The sequence below is a fragment of the Mercenaria mercenaria genome, chromosome 8 (assembly GCF_021730395.1).
Source record: "Mercenaria mercenaria strain notata chromosome 8, MADL_Memer_1, whole genome shotgun sequence".
NCBI lineage: Eukaryota > Metazoa > Mollusca > Bivalvia > Venerida > Veneridae > Mercenaria > Mercenaria mercenaria.
The window spans coordinates 69,445,086-69,464,723 of record NC_069368.1 but is presented as its reverse complement, the minus strand read 5'-3'; the positions used below and the strand labels follow the sequence as shown (position 1 = coordinate 69,464,723).

At 34.9% G+C, this 19,638-nt stretch overlaps 2 protein-coding genes across 2 annotated transcripts in view; one reads left to right on the top strand and one right to left on the bottom strand.

The window, feature by feature from the left end:
• Nucleotides 1-5,195, bottom strand: part of LOC123566136 (protein FAM81A-like) — a 40,159-nt gene extending 34,964 nt beyond the window's left edge. The window contains exon 1 of the mRNA XM_045360009.2: nt 5,134-5,195. The gene's annotated coding sequence lies outside the window, so the exon portion shown is untranslated. The remainder of the gene's footprint in view (nt 1-5,133) is intronic.
• A 10,533-nt stretch (nt 5,196-15,728) lies between these two features.
• The window catches only part of LOC123566139 (ras GTPase-activating-like protein IQGAP1), a 179,966-nt gene continuing 176,056 nt past the window's right edge, over nt 15,729-19,638 (top strand). The window contains 1 exon segment of the mRNA XM_053549182.1: nt 15,729-16,298. Within this exon segment, the coding sequence (XP_053405157.1) occupies nt 16,163-16,298 (136 nt within the window). The 5' untranslated portion in view covers nt 15,729-16,162.

Sequence of the window (19,638 nt, the reverse complement as noted above, 5' to 3'; positions counted from 1 at the left end):
TGAAAGTAATGAAAAAGTGAATTGTTGCTTTTGATTTCCATATAATTTCTAATTTTACTTTGGTATTTGATAGCTGTTGGAATATTTCAACAATCTGAACCAAAAGGCAAGTTTTAAAGCAGTATGTTGCTTCAGAATTCATATATTTCCAGTCTATACTGATTGCACAACAAAGATATGTAAAGGGAGGTAATAATGTTTTTACAAACTTGTATATCTAACAAATTTAGGCTAAACATATATTTGTCAATGTAAATATTTGACAAATATAATACATTAGTATGATTTCTTTGGCAAAGTATGTTTATTAAATTTGTACATATGCTAAAATACCTCCATCTTGGTTGGGCAACCAGATTTTAAAAATACTGCCAGTGAAATTCTAATATGTTCTAAGCATAAACGATCATCTGTTATTTTTTTTACTAAATCCATTACTTCATCAAAATCAGATTAACCACCTTTAAATGACAGTTAGGCTGAATGCAAAATGATTACTGTTTGGCTACAAGTTGAGCAATATGAGGTAATTGGTATTAAATGGCAGTTAATATACAATGGGTAGTAAGGGTTTTGAGCTGAGGAATGTTCCCCCACTTATTTATACTTGATCATCATTGGTATTTAAATGGCAGTTAATATACAGTGGTATAACGGCTTCGAGCTGAGGAATGTTTTCCCCCAACTTATTTATACTTGATCATCATTGGTATTAAATGGCAGTTAATATACAGCGGGTAGTAAGATGCTTCGAGCTGGGGAATGTTTCCCCCCACTTATTTATACTAGATCATCATTGGTATTAAATGGCAGTTAATATACAGTGGTAGTAAGGCTTCGAGCTGAGGAATGTTCCCCCCACTTATTTATACTTGATCATCATTGGTATTAAATGGCAGTTAATATACAATGGGTAGTAAGGGTTTTGAGCTGAGGAATGTTCCCCCCACTTATTTATACTTGATCATCATTGGTATTAAATGGCAGTTAATATACAGTGGGTAGTAACGGCTTCGAGCTGAGGAATGTTTCCCCCACTTATTTATACTTGATCATCACTGGTATTAAATGGCAGTTAATATACAGCCGGTAGTAAGAGCTTCGAGCTGGGGAATGTTCCCCCCACTTATTTATACTTGATCATCACTGGTATTAAATGGCAGTTAATATACAGCGGGTAGTAAGGGCTTCGAGCTGGGGAATGTTCCCCCCACTTATTTATACTTGATCATCATTGGTATTAAATGGCAGTTAATATACAGTGGGTAGTAAGGGCTTCGAGCTGAGGAATGTTTCCCCCCCCCCCCCCCCACCCTTATTTATACTTCTAACTTGATCATCATTGGTATTAAATGGCAGTTAATATACAGCCGGTAGTAAGGGCTTTGAGCTGAGGAATGTTCCCCCAACTTATTTATACTTGATCATCAAGCAAGAACATGGAAAAGTACCCCCAAACTGGGGAGCAGGTACCCAGCAAAAATCAAGTACCCTGTAACAAACCAGTAAAAAAATGTGCGACTTTCTAGAGCTTTTCTGCATATTTAACACCCTGTTGACAATACAGGTATAAACAGTAAATTTAAAGCCAGCATTAGTTTCACGTTCTCATAATTAATTAATGTTATTTATTTATTCATTTAACTATCTTGATTCAAATAAAATTTGTACAATCCAGTTGTTTTTTTTTTGTTTGTTTGTTTTTTTACTAAAATGATTATGAACAAAGCTGAGCAATATTCCTGCTGCAGTTTAGCATGGGTGTAATAAGCCTATTCATTTATTTCTTTACACTTCTCCTAGCTCCTTTTATTAATAAAACTGTACTAGGTAATACTTATAACTAAAGTTGACTGCAATGAAAATTTTAGCATGATCTAATACTTGCATTGAAAGCAAATTTAAAATATTTAATATTCTACATTGATTATGTATCAAACTCATCTGTGTTCCATACATGTTTCAAAGCAGGTACTCAGGCTACTGACAATGCTTCAGTATTCCCTAGTGCTTAAACTGTGCGATCCTTTTTCTAAACACTTATAAATCATGTTTCTGTTCATTTACAAATATAAGTATACTGTAATCTAAATAGTCTCGTACCAGTTTGCTATCTTATCCTATCTTACCTTTAACGGCTGCACTCTTCAACCAAATATCATATTTGTTATAAATACTACCGGTATTCAGAAATTTTGTGCTTAAGAGTATCCAAGACATTTCTCATGTGACAACTAAAATTATGCAGAACATGCTGCTATGCACTTGGCTGTTTAAGTTCATCAATAGCTATTCATTATGCAGACAAGCAATAACAAGACTATAGTATGGGGACAGACTATAGACCCAGTGTGATTTTGGGATAGCTTACAGGACATGACTTGTATGATGTATGTAAAGTAAATAAAAGTTATTCAAAACAAATGAATAGATCTTTCTATAGCATGCAAAGTTATTTATCTCTCCAGCATGCTGGGTGTAGGTATTATGTCATTTTTAGTATTGATTATCCAAGAGCTCATTATTCTCTGCCTGGCATAAAATTATAAAGTGCTTGTGGAATTAAGACAGATTCTGAGAAAGGTAGTCCAACTTTTTTCTACGTTCCTAGGAAATATTGAGTTATTTTTCTTAAGGACAATATCTCCAATCTCGTCAAACACTCAAAAGACCAAAATAGTGTAGGAAATTTCCGATGATAATGTCATTGCTTCCCATTTGGGTTTAAATGCTGATTTTGTTGCAATTACATGTATGTGATAAATCAAACACAACTTACATATATCAAAACGGAATTTAATTCCTCATTGATTTAACTTTAAAATCTACAATTATTACAGCTTATTTATCTATCAGTTACAGTCACACTATCTCTTTCTAGTGTTATAGACACAAGTGTGTGCTAAGCTTAGTGAAGAGAAATATTAATCCCCTACTTGGAAACCCAAGAAAAAGTTAGAGTTGTGTAAAGGCAGTGGCTAGGTAGCTAGACAAAAGGTCTAGGTAGCCGGTTCTATATATATATACATATCATATATGAACACGGAAGTCAAGGTAGCTGGCTTTAATAAACTCTGTTATAAATGATCATTATATAAATTAAATAAATTACATTTTTGTGACTTATTATTTACTAAAAATGTGTGATTTACCTGTTTATTTCGCCGTATTTACGTACTCGTATCATATCGGCCGATATTATGTTATGTTATCAACAAATGATCAAAGTGTCGTTATCGTCGTCGGTGTGTTTAAATGGCATGTTTATTAATTAAAAGTAAAATTTTTTATGAATTTTTGTAATTTGTTATAAATTGAAAAAAAAAAATTGATAGATGATTTCAACTGTCGGCGATCCTTTAGAATTTAATCTTTTGATATGTTTATGTAATTTTACATTTCACATTTATCACGCTGCCTTATAAATGTTCAAACAAACAATTTGAACCAATCAAAATCATTGACTTATAGACAAATCGGCAAAGAAATGATAAGTAATTAGTTAATTAATTAAAGACGCACATAGAAGTGCGAAAGTGATGATTACTTAATATTTTCACTTAAAAAGGCATACAAAATGATCAAACGCCGTTATGTTTAGTAGAGCCGCATCATTTAATGTACGATGATGCTCTTAGTTTTATCTTTAACTGTTTGTTTTGTTTTCTTTTAAGATTGAATCACTGTATCTTGAATATGTATCGAGTACATTCTAACATAACAAAATGTCCGCCGATATCATATGAGTGCGTAAATACGGCAAAATAAACAGGTATTTAACACAAATAATAAATCACAAGAAATGTATTTTATTTAACTAATATAATGATCCTTATAACCCTTTATAGATACAGTTTATTAAAGCCGGCTACCTTTACTTACATGTTCATATACGATATGTATATATAGAGCCGGCTACGTTGACTAAAGGTCTAGGTAGCAGGAACTGGCTACCTAGCCACTGCCTTGTGTAAAATATGGTTACAGGTAGAAGTTAGAGAAAGTTAAAAGTCTTATAACATCATTTCCTGATCTAATAGTTTCATTCTGAGACAACCTGCTTGAAAGAATCCACGCTAGGCATGACAGAACACATGTTGTCAACAAACTGAAAATTTCCATGAATAGATTTGGTCCTGAATTCCACTACAGAACACTCTTATTTAATTTACATATATAAAGACATGAAAACTTAATTGAAATGAAAAATAAATATGATAAAAATTAAAAGTAAGTGGCTAGGGGTCCGGTAACTCTAGATATATACACAGACCTAACTTCAGTCGAAAGGCAGCAGGTCAATACATGCGATCAGCTGTTTAGACAGAGTACAGCCTAGAGGCTATGACTACAGTAACTCAAAGAGCAATAAAAATAAATAGATCGGCAACTTGAAAGGCATATAGAGCAAACTCGCCAACATCCCGTGACAACTGAATGAGATCTCGTTGTAAGCGTCTGTTGATCATGATTGATCAAGTCGGCAAACGCTTTTAAATAAGGTTACTTTCGGACCGATTGTTTATAATGATAATGATGCTTTTTAATGTTATTAGTATTTTCTACACGGGGAAGGAATGAATTTATGATTGGAAGTCTAAGAAATCAACAGTTTTCGTTTGAAAAAAGGACTCAATTCGGTTCATTACGCGCCGGGCGTACCGCCAGTTTTATACTTCAGTAAGCGTCTGTTGATTTGATCACGATTGATCAAGTCGGCAAACGCTTTGAAATAAGATAACGCTCTAACACGAGATGACACGGGATTATCCCCAGTTGCCATTCTGTGTATTTTCAGTTCTTTGAGTAACTCCAGTAGGTGAAGACTTGGATACAGACAGCAATGATGAAGCAGACCATTTCAGAGTGTGAGAAATATGTAACATAAAAAAACAGAACAAAGCTGCATCGAAAAACTTTGTTAGAAAACCATGCTTTCATTTTCTTCAATTCTTGACAACGGTAAAAATACCACACCATAACAGACAAAAATATGGTCTCCAGGCCCGATTACAAATCTTACGTACTGGCTGCAAATCTATTAACTGTAAGGAAATTTTAGTCTTTGATTCCCTCAAGAAAGTATTTTGATACATTTAACTACTCTCATTTGGCATATATTTTTGAAGATACCTCTTTTTCATCGCTGTTTCTAATTGATCACCGCCATGTTTTGTAAACAACTAATATTATAGACTGTGTACCGCTGGGATTATATACCAGTCGATTTCGAATGGTTCGATTGTAACTAGAGTGAATTCTGATATTGAATATTTGATGTTGATTTACATTAATTTCTTCATATCATATTGCCGATTTTAAAGAATAAAGGCATACAGGCATTTGGCACATTTGTTTGAAGAATATTTCCTCTAATAAGTAGATAGTAAATGGGTGCTGGATTTATTTCTTTTCCTGGAATATCAAATTTTGGGTGTTGCTTTTATTCAAAGAAGTATAAAATAAATTTATTATTTTGTATGCTCTTTGTTTTATTTTACTATATACATGCCCGAGTGAAATAATAATTCGCATCTAAACAACAAACAATGACTATTCAAGAGCAAATCACTGTTTGAGATATATTATTTCGATTCTAACACATTGTTAATGATTATTATGTACATCCTTAACGACATCCATCAAATATTTGCCTGTTTTCTGTTGGTTTCTGTTCCAGCGCGCTGCTATGCCGTTTGACGCTACGACGTAATAAATGTGACGTAAGAAAAATGATTTTTTTTTGTATAATAATACACAATTTTCAGCCTTCTTTGTTTGATTGGAAAACAAATTGCAAGGGGGGTATTCAATCTACTCTTTATCTCCGAAACAAAATGGCGGCCAAAACTGAAAATGTGAGTTTTTCTTACTTTTTATCTTTTTTAAGGATTTCTAGACCATTACACATGGCTATCAACCTGCTCCACTGTTTTCTCTATCTATCGGCACCTTTAACTTTGGAAACAGTGCTGTAATTTGTCTGGAATGCTGGTCATGGGATTTGAATCGATGGAAAATCCTCCGTTAAATACGGGATAAGGAATAGTGCGATTAGCAAAAATGGTCTTTTTTCCTAATTATTCAAACAGCTGTGAGCTATTTTTTTTATTAGAAGTAAAATATCAATATATATTTCCTTCATGGTTAGTCTGGAGCCGATTAAAAGTCGTAATTTTAAATTACACAGTTTTTTGTCTGATGGTAAGGAACAGTGTACGAAAATAAGAGGATAAGGTGCAGTTCACTTCTTCAAGCGACTTTTTCCTTCGCTCTTTTCAGAGACAATCAAGTAAAATTCTGTTAAAATAATATTTTGGTGATCATTTATAACTATCTCTTGCTCAATGTAGTAAGATTTAAAAGGTATCCGCCTGTCTATCAGACACGTGATGTACTGAAAGCCAAAAGTTTAGCAAGTATTTAATATAGTATCCCTTGCCAACATTTAACTATCTGTAAATTTCTTTTTGGTATAGGAGGGTTTACACTATGTGCTTTTACATTTGTGTTTTGACAAGTGGTGCTTATGCTTCTAATGTTATTGGAGTTCCCACTATGTGTTAAAGCATACATGTTAATTTCAAGGGTGAAAGCAGTATCATAAAATACGTTTATCAACACATCTAGTTCCATAAGCTTTATAAATAAGCGAATCTAAATTTTACTATTATGATTTGAAAACACTATTGCTGACAGCTTTTTATGAAAAGGACTACACCTTATTTTCCAGAAGCCTTTCTCCTAATGGTATATAATAATTCAAACGTTTTAAAAGCTTTTTTTGGGGAAGTAATTCACCCAAAATTACAAATTAGGCGCATATAGGTCGTAAAAAATCTAAAAAAAAATAATTTTGAGGTATACAAGTGAGGTGTTCTCATTTCCAAAATAAAACATACCTAGATTAAACACAAAAAAAAAAAACAACCGTGAAAATTTTCTCTGAAGAAAGTTATGATACATTAAAAAACATCACCACTTTTTCCTTGAGGGTTTTCAAAATACATACGTGACTACACCAGTGTTTAAAAAACAAACTGTTTTCGGGAGCAGTTGCGCGGTTGACTGTGTCGGTATGTTTAGTAGAATAGCTGAAAATATACCAGTATTTTAGCTACATACTGATTATACAAACTGCATTTATTTTTTCCGGCTTCGTATATCAAACTAACAAGATGAATTGAAATCAAATTTTATTTAAACATTCAGAGTGAACTAAACCAGTTTTTTCTTTTTTTTCTCTGTAATTTAAACGTAATACAAACAATAGTTTTGTCTGAAGGAAAAGTCCTGGAATATTTACAGTCATTCTAACAACTTTGAGAACATTCTATCATATTTTCATCATACATAACACAAAATCGATGAGTATGCTCAAGGTAAAGTATGTACCTGTTAAGTAAATTATGCATATACAATGTATTTACCGATACCACTGTAGGGATAACGCATGTTTTTTCGTGTTATAACGTCTGCAGAATCCCGAGGGATTGGTTGGTGCCCGAGCCCGTAGGGCGAGGGTACCAACGTATCCCGAGTGATTCTGCAGATGTTATAACACGAAATGAACATGCGCTAACGCTATTCTAGTATAAAACGCGGGAAAAATACTAATAAATGAATAAATTCTACCTCAACGTCATTAAATTTCCATGAAATGCGCGGGAATGTCTGAGCTGTTTTTACGTTGACGTCATTTCGTTTTGAATTATCTGTTTTGGGGCCGAATGACGTTTACGCTTTGCCACGGAACTCGCATATATAAAAAGTTGTTATAACAGCACGTGAGCGCGAGAATCTCTCTGTTAACACACGTTTTCTCTCCTGTTAAAACACCCCCGAAATGTGACAATAACAGCAGTTTTATGCTAGAATTTTCGTTAATGCAATAAAATCTTTTATATGCCCTTTGAATATGTTTCGATCACGTTAAATTTTGTATTACTGTTTATATGGGCAATAGTGTATTCTCATTTGAATTCAATCATCTATGATACTGCCCTGAAATTTATGTAAGTCCTAAATTTCTAGTATATTGGTCCAAAACTATAATAAAGGAAATGTTTTAAGATGTTTAATCACTATCAAGGCAGTTATGCATATCATGTGAATTGCAGAAAAGAAGAATAAACAATATCGCGACAGCAAATAGCTTTTTTGTCAAAGCAAATACATACGTTACTGTACAATTACACTGGCATGTAACCTCCTGCTGTACAAAAGTAAGAATCTGCGCTATGTAATCGTCAAAATTCTACGAAACGATATAAAATCCATCCTGTACGACTGAATTGAAGCATTAGTATTGTTACTATTGGATACGTATGTATCACTCGTAAACACTGTATCTTTACTTTTATATACATTAATATACATGTAATGATTTCATTTGAAAACAATAAACATATTCTATATTTAAAAATTATTAGATATGAAAATTTATTACGGTGTGATATTATTCTCTTATCATATCTATAGCATACAATTCTCAAAACTGAATTTGTTTACAATGTGTACGTGATAAAAGGTTATCAAAATTAAAAGTTGGCGACCTAAAAAGCTTGTAAACATGAAACCCTGCGTCACTGTTGACGTATACTGACGTAGGAGTTAGTTTTAAATATTTCAGTAACGTATGTATCGATCACATATATATCATTTCCTTCTTTGATGCTCATAAAGAATATTCATAGATAGATATTTGTTGCCTAAAGGGTAATCAGCTAGATATGACAATGAACGTCGTCTTTAAGAGCATTAAAAAATGAATTAAATTGTGATATTTCTACAATACGGTAACGGATGTATCAATCTGTTATATACGCTTTTGGGTAAGGTTTTCCACGCTGATATGGTATAAAATGTAACCCGAATTAACAGCATGAATCAGCAAGCATAACAGTTATATAATTTACAAACAGACATGTGTGAATGTTTATTCTACCCAGAAACGGCAAAAACATTATCATATTCTTTGGCATCATTTTAAATGATGACTGATACCAAAGGAGTCCAGAAAAATTTGTATCTATGTTTGATTATAAAATAACTTCCTATGTTACTTCATAAAAATATGTGATTTCGTTGACTACTGATGAATTTTAACTACAAGAACGTTCATTAAACATAAAAATGAGCTGGCGACAGTAACGTATGTATTGTTTACGGTAGTTTGAAGCTTCATAAATTACTAACAGACAAAGGTAACAGTCAAAGATTCGGTATAAAAATCAAACAAGCTTAGTGCTATATGACATGGAGACGAATTACTCTTCTATTGATTTGTGAATAAGACAGTAAACAGTAACATACACATGCGCCTCACTAGTGATTTTGGGTGAATAATTCCTTTTGCATTTTTAAATGAAGACTGAATCCGAGTCCCATAATTATAGCCATGTTTATGAAAATGTTTACATTTTTCACTTTTTTCATGCAGGCTGATAAGGAGACATCCTACTTGGAAGTCTTTCAAGTGAGATTGGATTACCGTATGTTTTAGCATACAGAATAGAGCATTGTCCTGTTCCGAATGCCTGGTTTCTATATTTCAAAAGCACTACAACCAAATACTTATGCGGAAATATCATTCATTTTATACATGGAAATGCACAGCAACTGAAAATTGCTACTAGTATTATACTACACGAATTACAGTAAGATGATCAGAGTTTCACTTTAAATATGCAAATGAGAATGTGAAATAAAAAGCAACGGTTCTTGGCCGTCATGAATAATCATAAAAGTCTACCAAGAGACCTAACCAATTTGTAATTTCCAGAAGAATCGTTGTTGTTTATATTTCGTGAAAAGCTTCTGAAGTGGAAATCAAACTTTGTAGTATATCTTTTGAAGAGGAAATTGGTTGCTTTGTATATTTAACCAATGGAAAAATCGGTTACATTTGCTCCCTACCTATTTAGCATTTGAATGGCCAAATATAAGTTCCTATAAAATGTTTGATTGGCCAAATATCTAGGCCAAAAGTGATATAAGACACCACGTAGAACAGAGAACAACAGTTTTGTTTAATCGACAATCGCTGAAAAAGTCAAGTGTGCTTACCTACTGACATATCTTGTCTGGTAATTTATGTTCATTCGGGGATTATGTTACTGTTCTACTCCTCAATCCGACCCCTTCAGTTATTACATGGTAGAGAAATGTCAACTGGTTACCTCAGAAACGATGAAAGAAAACTGCAAAATCCGTTTGAAAAAATTGCACTGCACCTTATCCTCTGATTTTCGCACACTGTTCCTTACCATCGGACAAAAATTGTGTTTTTTTGAAAATACGAACTGTGATCTGCACAAAACGAACAGTATTAGATAAGTTTGTGGAAAGATTTCTTCCAACCAGAAAAATAGCTTACATCCTGCGGTATATTAGGAAAAAAGACCATTTTTGCTAATCGCACTATTCCTTATCCCGTGTTTAACGGAGAATTTTCCATCGATTCGAATCTCATGACCAGCATTCCAGACAAATTACGGCACTGTTTCCAAAGTGAAAGGTACCGGTTGATAGAGAAAACAGTGGAGCAGGTTGATAGACATGTGTTATTGTCTAGATATCCTTGAAAAAGAAAAAAAGTAAGAAAAACTCATATTTTCAGTTTTGGCCGCCATTTTGTTTCGGTGGTAAGGAGTAGATCGAATACCCCCCTTGAAATTGGGTCATGTTAGAATTTCTTGATAACATCACAACTTATACAAAGCAAAGGAGATAATGGAATTATTTCTACAAAAGTGGTAAAATACAAAGGTGTTTATCATCGCTTTGTGAAATAAAAACTAAAATATATAACATTATCAGACCAGACAAAATCGCTTTAAATGAACGAATTTTCAAATTTACATCCTTGGAGGGGTAGATTTATTATTTGTCCATAATTTCAATATCCAAACTACTGCAGTATCAGCGGTGTTTGATTCTACTTTGTATCAAAGAAGTATAAATACATTATTATTTTTATAGCTTTTTGTTTGTATTAACATTTAAAATGATAGATTCGACAACCCGTGCTACTAACGTTTGCCCCTGAATCAGTAATTTGAAATGTTGCTGTCTTCAATTGTATAAATTGATTACTGTGTTTGCTTAATACAGGTTTCAAAAATATAGTGTAACGTCACGACATGCTGTGATGTTTAAATAAATCAAGAAAGTGACATAGGTGATCAATTAACAGACGGTGTTTGGGAGGTCTTATTTTTCGGATTAGAGGGGTTCGGATTAGGAAGAATCCACTATAGAGTCAATTGAATGTGTAGAAACATCGAAACTTTAGCATTTTTTTTTTATTCTCGTTGTAGAGTTATTGCTATTATTGAAAATATCAGTGGTGTGCAATTTATTTCGAAATATTACCACGGTATATTGATACTTCAACGCAGCTGTACAATTGTTTTTATAATCATATCAATAAAATCTGTTAGTGGATCCCTTAGAAGCATAGAATGCAACCAAGCAAAATAATAGCAAACTCGGTATGACTGACTCTGTTAATGAGAGGTAATGAAATGTGCAACACCCCTCACGCCCCTTAGCACTGGCTCAAACCTTAAGCAAAATATGTTTGTTTATTTTATACGTATGCTGAAATAATCTTGATTACCAGGACAGGAAAATTAAATTTTAAGACTACCTGTAGTGAAAATATAACATATACTTTAGCATTCAATGAACATAAATGATAAGTGTAAATGATAATTTCTTCGACTTACGAACACATATATTGATTGATCAAAATCTAAATTAACATTAACCTGTCAATTGTGCACATACCCTTATATTTTATCCACACTATGTTCCAAAGTTACAGGACAGTTAAACTAGCCACTATAATAAAGATATTTCTACATTTTCGCTTTTTTATCTAATTCAATTTCGAAGAGACAAAACCCAGTCTATTCTAACGATTTCCACGAGGGCTTAGTTCAACATTATAAGAACCTTAACAATGTAAAAAAAGATATATCATAGCATAGGAGCTAGTCTACAGGACAGTGTAAATGAAAGTTATATATACCAGGTGAATAAACGTACACAATTGTAATGAAACACATGACACACAGGACGCAAAAAATTATACTTAATGATGAACCCCTTGCCACGAACCAGTTTCTTATTTTATAATGAGCGCTGTGCGAAGGAACTACTGGTACCCCTTTTTAATATGTCTTTCGTATGACGATCCCAGGGATCGAACCCACGACCTCCTGCATTCAAAGTAGGCGCCAAACCACTGAAATAACGGGTAAATATTTTGATGCTACTTATGATATCAAGTCTTCCAAAACAACATGGGTGTCCATGAGACAATCAAGGCATCATGAGGTCAATTGAAGACACTAAGCAAAGTTGCATCATTAGAAAACGTCGATTTGTGGACCTACATATGAGTCAACGTTTAAAATCTGAAAGTGTTTCATCGGGTCCTTAAGGGTGGTTCATGTGATGCTCTGTCTTCTGCAGAGGCATTGAGAATATGCGTTTTTGCTCTTTATATAAACTTACGATGTCTCACTGTGTTTCTTCGTTTTTCTGTTTTGCCCTCGTGTGTTGTTTTTTTGTCTGTGTCTATACATGTAATTATATATATATATATATATATATATGCATTTGTTTGTGTATGTGTTCTAGTCTTATGCACGTCTTTCTGTCTATGTGCTGTTGGCCGCGCTTAGTGGTTCCTGCGTTTTTAGAACGTAGCTTTACCTATTCATATTCATCCGTTTTGTATGATGACTGCTGCGATGCAAATTAACAAACTATATTCCTGCTAATACATAATTCATTTTATCATATTACGTGTCACTTCCTCGGGTGGTTACAAACTGTTACATTGTATAAATAACAATTATTGAGATAATTACCCTTAAGTCACAACTCCGTCCCCTGCTTTGAATTAACACTTACACCTTTCCTTTTCATTAAATTTGGAATGAATCTCTTTTACTTTTTGCTAACAATCAATATCATTGTCATCATCATCATAATCACCAACATCACAAGTAATTGTCTAACGTGCGGACGCATGGGTCGAGAGGGCTAAGACGCTTTCCTACTGAGGTGAATGCCTCGGGTTTGATTCCTGGCTACTCCCATTGCGGTGTGCCCTTGGGCAAGGCACTTCATCACGATTGCCTCAGTCGACCCAGCTGTTAATGGGTACCAGCAAATTGCTGGGAGTAAGGTATAATTGGTTTTGACTGTTCTTAAAATAAGGTCGCTCATATTATAAGTTATACAGAGCTTATGTTCATTATTTCACTATGCGACAGTAAATAAAATTTACCTTTACCTATACCTTTACGTCGTGCAGAATATATTTGTAATCTTTGTCTTAAAGAGCCCTTAAAACTGTTTGATGTGAAAGCAGGTAAACAAACAAATAGATATATCTATCCTATATCCATTTTAAACAGTCCTAACTTTAACTTAATCAGGGCACCAGAAAGTTGTAGCCACTTTTTGAGAGAAACTGCCAAATTGAAACTGAATTGCTGAAATTTGGTCACAATTTAATAAGATTCTTGTAGCCACTTTCAAAAATCTGTAGCCAGTTCTTTGAATCTGCAATATTTGGCTTCACTGGCGAATGGCAGAGGAGGCCCTGCTGAATAGTAAACTTAGGTATATTTGAATCAGATGTTATAAGTTCCCGATGCATCAATTTCATAAAGGTGTATGATGTTTTATATTATGCTAGTAATATTTATAACATGACTCCTTACATAAATCAACTCAAAACAACAACAACAACAACAAAAAAAAAAAAAACAACAAGGAAGAATATCCAAGAGGGATAAGGCATGTGGGCCAGACAAGATCAAGCCCATCATTCTTAAAACACTTTCAAAGGATCTGTCACCAATCCTTGAAATTTTCTTTCAGAAATCCATTGATGAGGGATCTATACCTTCCCAGTGGAAAAATGCAAATATAACCCTCATTTACAAGAAGGGCGACAGGTCAGACCCAGCCAACTACAGGCCCATATCGCTTACATGTGTACTTTGCAAAACCCTGGAGCATAACGTGTCTTCATCAATTACAAAACACTTTACAAACCTTAGCATTCTGTACCGTCAGGGACGGACCGATTTCTGCATGGTCCAACCCTTTTGTATTATCACACTATTGCAAAGTTCCGAATGTTTTTTGATGTACTGTAGTATCTGTATTAATGTACTGTTGGTTTGCTGTTGTATATACATGTATATGTATCTGTATATTCATGCCATGATATACATTTAATTACTATCGTGTCTTGTGCGATATTGTAATAAAATATGATTAAACTGATCTGTACCATCTCTAACCTGGTTTCCGAAAAAAGATCCTGTGTGACACAACTAAAAAATATGCTTGTAAATGACCTTGTCAAATCAGTGTACAACAAACAACAGGTTGACCTGATACTATTAGATTTTAGCAAAGCATTAGATAAAGTGAGCCACGAGAAAGTCCTGTTTAAAATGAATAACTATGGTATATGTGGTGAAACCCTGAAATAGATTAAGTCTCTTCTGGAGTACCACAGACCCCTGCTCATCCTTGTATATATAAACGACCTCCCACAAAATAACCACTCTAAAGTGCGTCTAATCGCAGATGACACTGCAATATATGGCATATCTGACCCTCGTCAGATCACAGCTGGAATATAGCTCCATACACAAAACCAAAATAGACAAATAGAATCGGTCCAAAGACGGACAGCGCGTTGGGCTATGTCTGACTTTGGCCGCACCTTCGTTGTCCCTGACATGCTATACAGTTAAAATGGCGCAGGCTAGATCTCCGGTGCATTGACTCTCTCTCTCTCTCTCTCTCTCTCTCTCTCTCTCTCTCTCTCTCTCTTATGTATAAAATCTCAAATCAGCTGGTTGCATTCCCTATGGAAGATTATATCATCCCCCTAACTAGGCAATCACACCATTATCATTCGCTGTCTTACAGGTTAATCTCTGCAACCACTGACTACTACAAATACTCCTTTTCCCCAGAACTATAGTCCTATGGAATGATCTTCCACCTGACATTCCCTTTCTTCCAACCCTGGAGCAATTGCTCTTCACTACTATTTTTATCTTTTAAATTACTAACAAATTTTCCTTTCCCTTTTATTTTGTACCGACTTTCTTTTTATTTTCTACTAACAATCTTTGTAGCTTGACGCGCACGAAAGTGTCTACATCCCTGTAAAGGGAAGAACGATAAATCACCAGTTTGTGATGGCTCATGTGACTTTGGAACATGGTGGGGGTAAGAGTGAGGTTAGGTGCACCATAAACCGGTTTAAGCTCCCCAGTGGTGGTTTTGCCACTGACCGTTCCAAAGCGGTGCCCCACTGTGTTCCTTTATTTGTTTGTTTTGTCCTTGTGTGTTTGCTTTGTGTGGAGTGCGTGTGTGTGTGTTGGTGTGCACGTCCGCATGTTGGGTTTGCGTTTTTTAGAACGTCTTTCCCTGTTAAATAGTCTTCCTTGTTTTCATAAAATCATCGTCATACAGGTAACTTATCATACAGGTTTGTGCAATATAACCGGTCTACATTCAGCATATTTTGCTAGACTAAAGTCATACACTGAAAAATAAACGATATAACTCAAATTGACTCTAGTGTATAACACAAGACTGACTACCTAATCGAACTCGCCCCAAAATCCAAGGAAATTGATTGGTCATGTCAAGAAGGTTATAGGTCAATATACCCACAAGTCCCGCGCAATTACAAAGTAGGAATTAGAAGTGTTTCCGGATGACTTGTAAGCTGGAGATATTAATTAACTGTTTCAAATTGTGATGTTGGAGCTGGAGTAATTTGTGTTTTTCCTTTCGGTGTTTAATGTTTCTCATATAAACTGTCTTATCCAACGAATGTCATCTTCGTATTTTCACTAAATAGGCGGTATTTTGCATAGGCAAATATCATTTTTTTTTGTTTACGTTTTTGTTGCAAAAAATTATACCATACCACTGCCAATACCAGAACCGTTATGTTGATTTAAAATGTGTGCCTTTATATTAATGTGTTGAAGTGTGAAACAAGTATATCATTCATTGAAATTTCCATTCGGATTAATATATTGATGCAATAAATTTAAAATGAAAATCTAGGGTCAGTTAGTCAGTTTTTAAAGTATAAAAAATGTCGACGGAGGAAGTGTTTACAGAAGGGGTGAATGGCCATGTTGAACCTGAGGAAGTTGTTGACGGTGGTAGGAAAGAGTCTGTTTCCAAAGAACCTCCACCAACTGTAGCACCAAAACCAAAAAGGTCTAGTGGTAAGTGATTGGTTTCAAATTTATATGAACTTAAAGATATGAAATGGAACATGTCATGTTCTTACGACATGCATATGAATAGTTACTTTTAGGTTTTCTGAAGTGCCTGCCAATTGTAACACCTTTTAGATGGTAAGAAGGTGTACGTCACCGGATTCTCCACCATTTTTGCAAGGAGATTTAGAGGTTAACTTTGAATTATCAGCTGTTAAATACAACATTTAAAAATGATTGCAGTTTGTACCAAGGGTTCTTCCCAAAGCTAGCAAAGATAAGTGGGGGTACTTAGCACTGTCAGTTTCAGCAATTAGTTAAACATATCAGGTTCAGAGTTGTTTATGTAGTACTGTAAACAATGTGCGATATGAAACACAACCCATATTGAAACCTAACCAGTAAATGTGCAAGAAAGAGTTACGCTGTAACTTTATTAGTTCTGATGGCACAGACTCGCCTTTTAAGCTCAACTTTTTGAAGAATAAGTAGAGCTATCTTACTCACCAGCAGGCTTGGGGTAATTAAATACAGTAATTGTAATCACCTGTAAGGCTAAATAAAAAAAAAATGTGTGGTTCAGGTAACCCGACCGACCCTTTTTTTTTAACGGCGGACACTAATGGCCTAAAACTTTTTATCGATTTTTGGAAAGAAAATTGTTTGCGGTTACGAATTAGCCTGGGACGAAAAATATCGAGTACGAACTGAAACGCTTTGAATACAGCGTCTATCGATATGATATTTAGTAATTCACGAAGACAATACACCATGTCAATATCAAATTACACCTTGGGGCATAGTTTAAAACTTTGCTGAGTTGCGAGAGCGTTCCTTCACGCAAGAACAATTATCAGTCAATCTGATTTGCCACACTTTGCCCCGCCTACTTCTATGAAAGCAAATGAAACGAAATATTAGCTGTTATTTTTAATATCCAGCGAGATAAATTTACAAGTTTGCGGTTATGAATTAGCCTGGGACGAAAAATATCAAGTACGAACTGAAACGCTTTGAAGACAGAGTCTATTGATAGATAATCTGATATTTAGTAATTCACGAAGACCATACACCATGTCAATATCAAATTACACCTTGGAGCATAGTTTAAAACTTTGCTGAGTTGCGAGAGCATTCCTTCACGCAAGAACAATTATCAGTCAATCTGATTCGCCACACTTCGCCCGGCCTACTTCTATGAAAGCAAATGAAACGAAATATTAGCTGTTATTTTTAATATCCAGCGAGATAAATTTACAAGTTATTTCTAATATCAAGCTGATTCACGGAAGTAATGGTCGATCACGAGAACCAAAAAAAATTCTGGAAATAATGATACGTCCGAGAGCTCGCAAAGAATTAAAAATTAATTATATGCGATTGTAAAACTATATGCGCGATCGTGAAATGTGTTAAATAAATATACGCGTTCGCGATCGTAAAATATGTTAAATAAATCTAAGCGTTTGTAATATTTCAGTGGCGTTCGTAAAATTTCAGTCGAAGAATCTTTGAGATACAAATGAACTAAAGCAGTTCTTTTGGTTCTTTCAAGTGCCCAATGTATAGCATTGATACACCGGATGAATTTTTCCCTCTTAAATTGTTATATTTTGCCCTAGATTATATTTTCCCCTTGGAATTTTTTGTTCTGTAATCAATGTTTCAATTCGTAATCTGAAGAAAACCGACAGCATAAGTTGTTTCGAAATATGACTAGAGTGTCTATTACTGATTGATAATTATGTCACAGTGTTTATTCCTGATATGTGTTGATGCAATACACAGAATATTTGTGCTTAATGACTCATGATTCTTAAGTGAGTGGTAAACACAGACGATTGGTTGTAATTTAATTAGATCTATTTAACTGCAATGAAACCAGGAAGGGTTGAGGGGGGAGGGGGTGGCGGATGAAGAAAGGTAGTCATTTTTATGCCCCCCTTCGAAGAAGGAGGGGTATATTGTTTTGCAGATGTCGGTCGGTCATCGGTCGGAATGTAGACCTTGAGATTCCGGATGATAACTCAAGAACGCTTGGGCCTAGGATCATGAAAGTTGATAGGGAGGTTGATCATCACCAGCAGATGACCCCTATTGATTTTGAGGTCAGTATGTTAAAGGTCAAGGTCACAGTGACCCTGAATAGTAAAACGGTTTCCGGATGATAACTCAAGAACACTTGGGCCTAGGATCATGAAAGTTGATAGGGAGGTTGGTAATGACCAGCAGATGACCCCTATTGATTTTGAGATCAGTATGTTAAAGGTTAAGGTCACAGTGACCCTGAACAGTAAAACGGTTTCCGGATGATAACTCAAGAACGCTTAGGCCTAGGGTCACGAAAGTTGATAGGGAGGTTGGTCATCACCAGCAGATGACCCCTATTGATTTTGAGATCAGTATGTCAAAGGTCAAGGTCACAGTGACCAGGAACAGTAAAATGGTTTCCAGGTAATAACTCAAGAATGCTTGGGTCTAGTGTCAGGAAAATTGATAGTTAGGTTGGCCATGACCAGCAGATCACCCCTATTGATTTTGGGGTCATTAGGTCAAAGGTCAAGGTCACATTGGCCAGGAACAGTTAAACGGTTTCTGATCTTGTCCAAAACCATACGGCTTTGATATTTTGTATGTAGCAAAATCTAGTGGTCCTCTACTAAGATTGTTCAGATTATTTCCCTGGGGTCAAATATGGCCCCACCCCGGGGGTCACATGGTTTATATAGACTTATATAGGAAAAAACTTTGAAAAACCTCTTGTCCAAAACCACAGGGCCTAGGGCTTTGATATTTTCTATATGACATCATCTAGTGGTCCTTTACTAAGATTATTCAAATTATTCCCCAAGGGTCAAATATGGCTCCGCCCTGGGGGTCACATGGTTTACATAGACTTATATAGGGAGAAACTTTGAAAATCTTCTTGTCCAAACCACAAAGACTATGCCTTTGATATTTTGTAATGTAGCATCATTTAGTGGTTCTCTACCAAGTTTATTCAAATTATCCCTCTAGGGTCAAATATGGCCCCGCCCCAGGGGTCATATGGTTCATATAGACTTATTTAGGGAAAAACTTAGAATCTTCATGTCCATAACTTACATCATTCAAATTTGGACCACATGTATAGTTTTGAATGGCAAGATGAACCTTGACATGAGTTGACCTTGTTATTGACCTAGTGACCTACTTTTACATTTTTGAAGATACAGGCTTCAAATTTGGACCACATGCATAGTTTTTTGTTCAAAAATAAAATTTGACCTTGATTTTGACCTGGTGACCCACTTTCATATTTCTCAAGCCACAGCCTTCAGATTTGAACCACATGCATAGTTTTGTG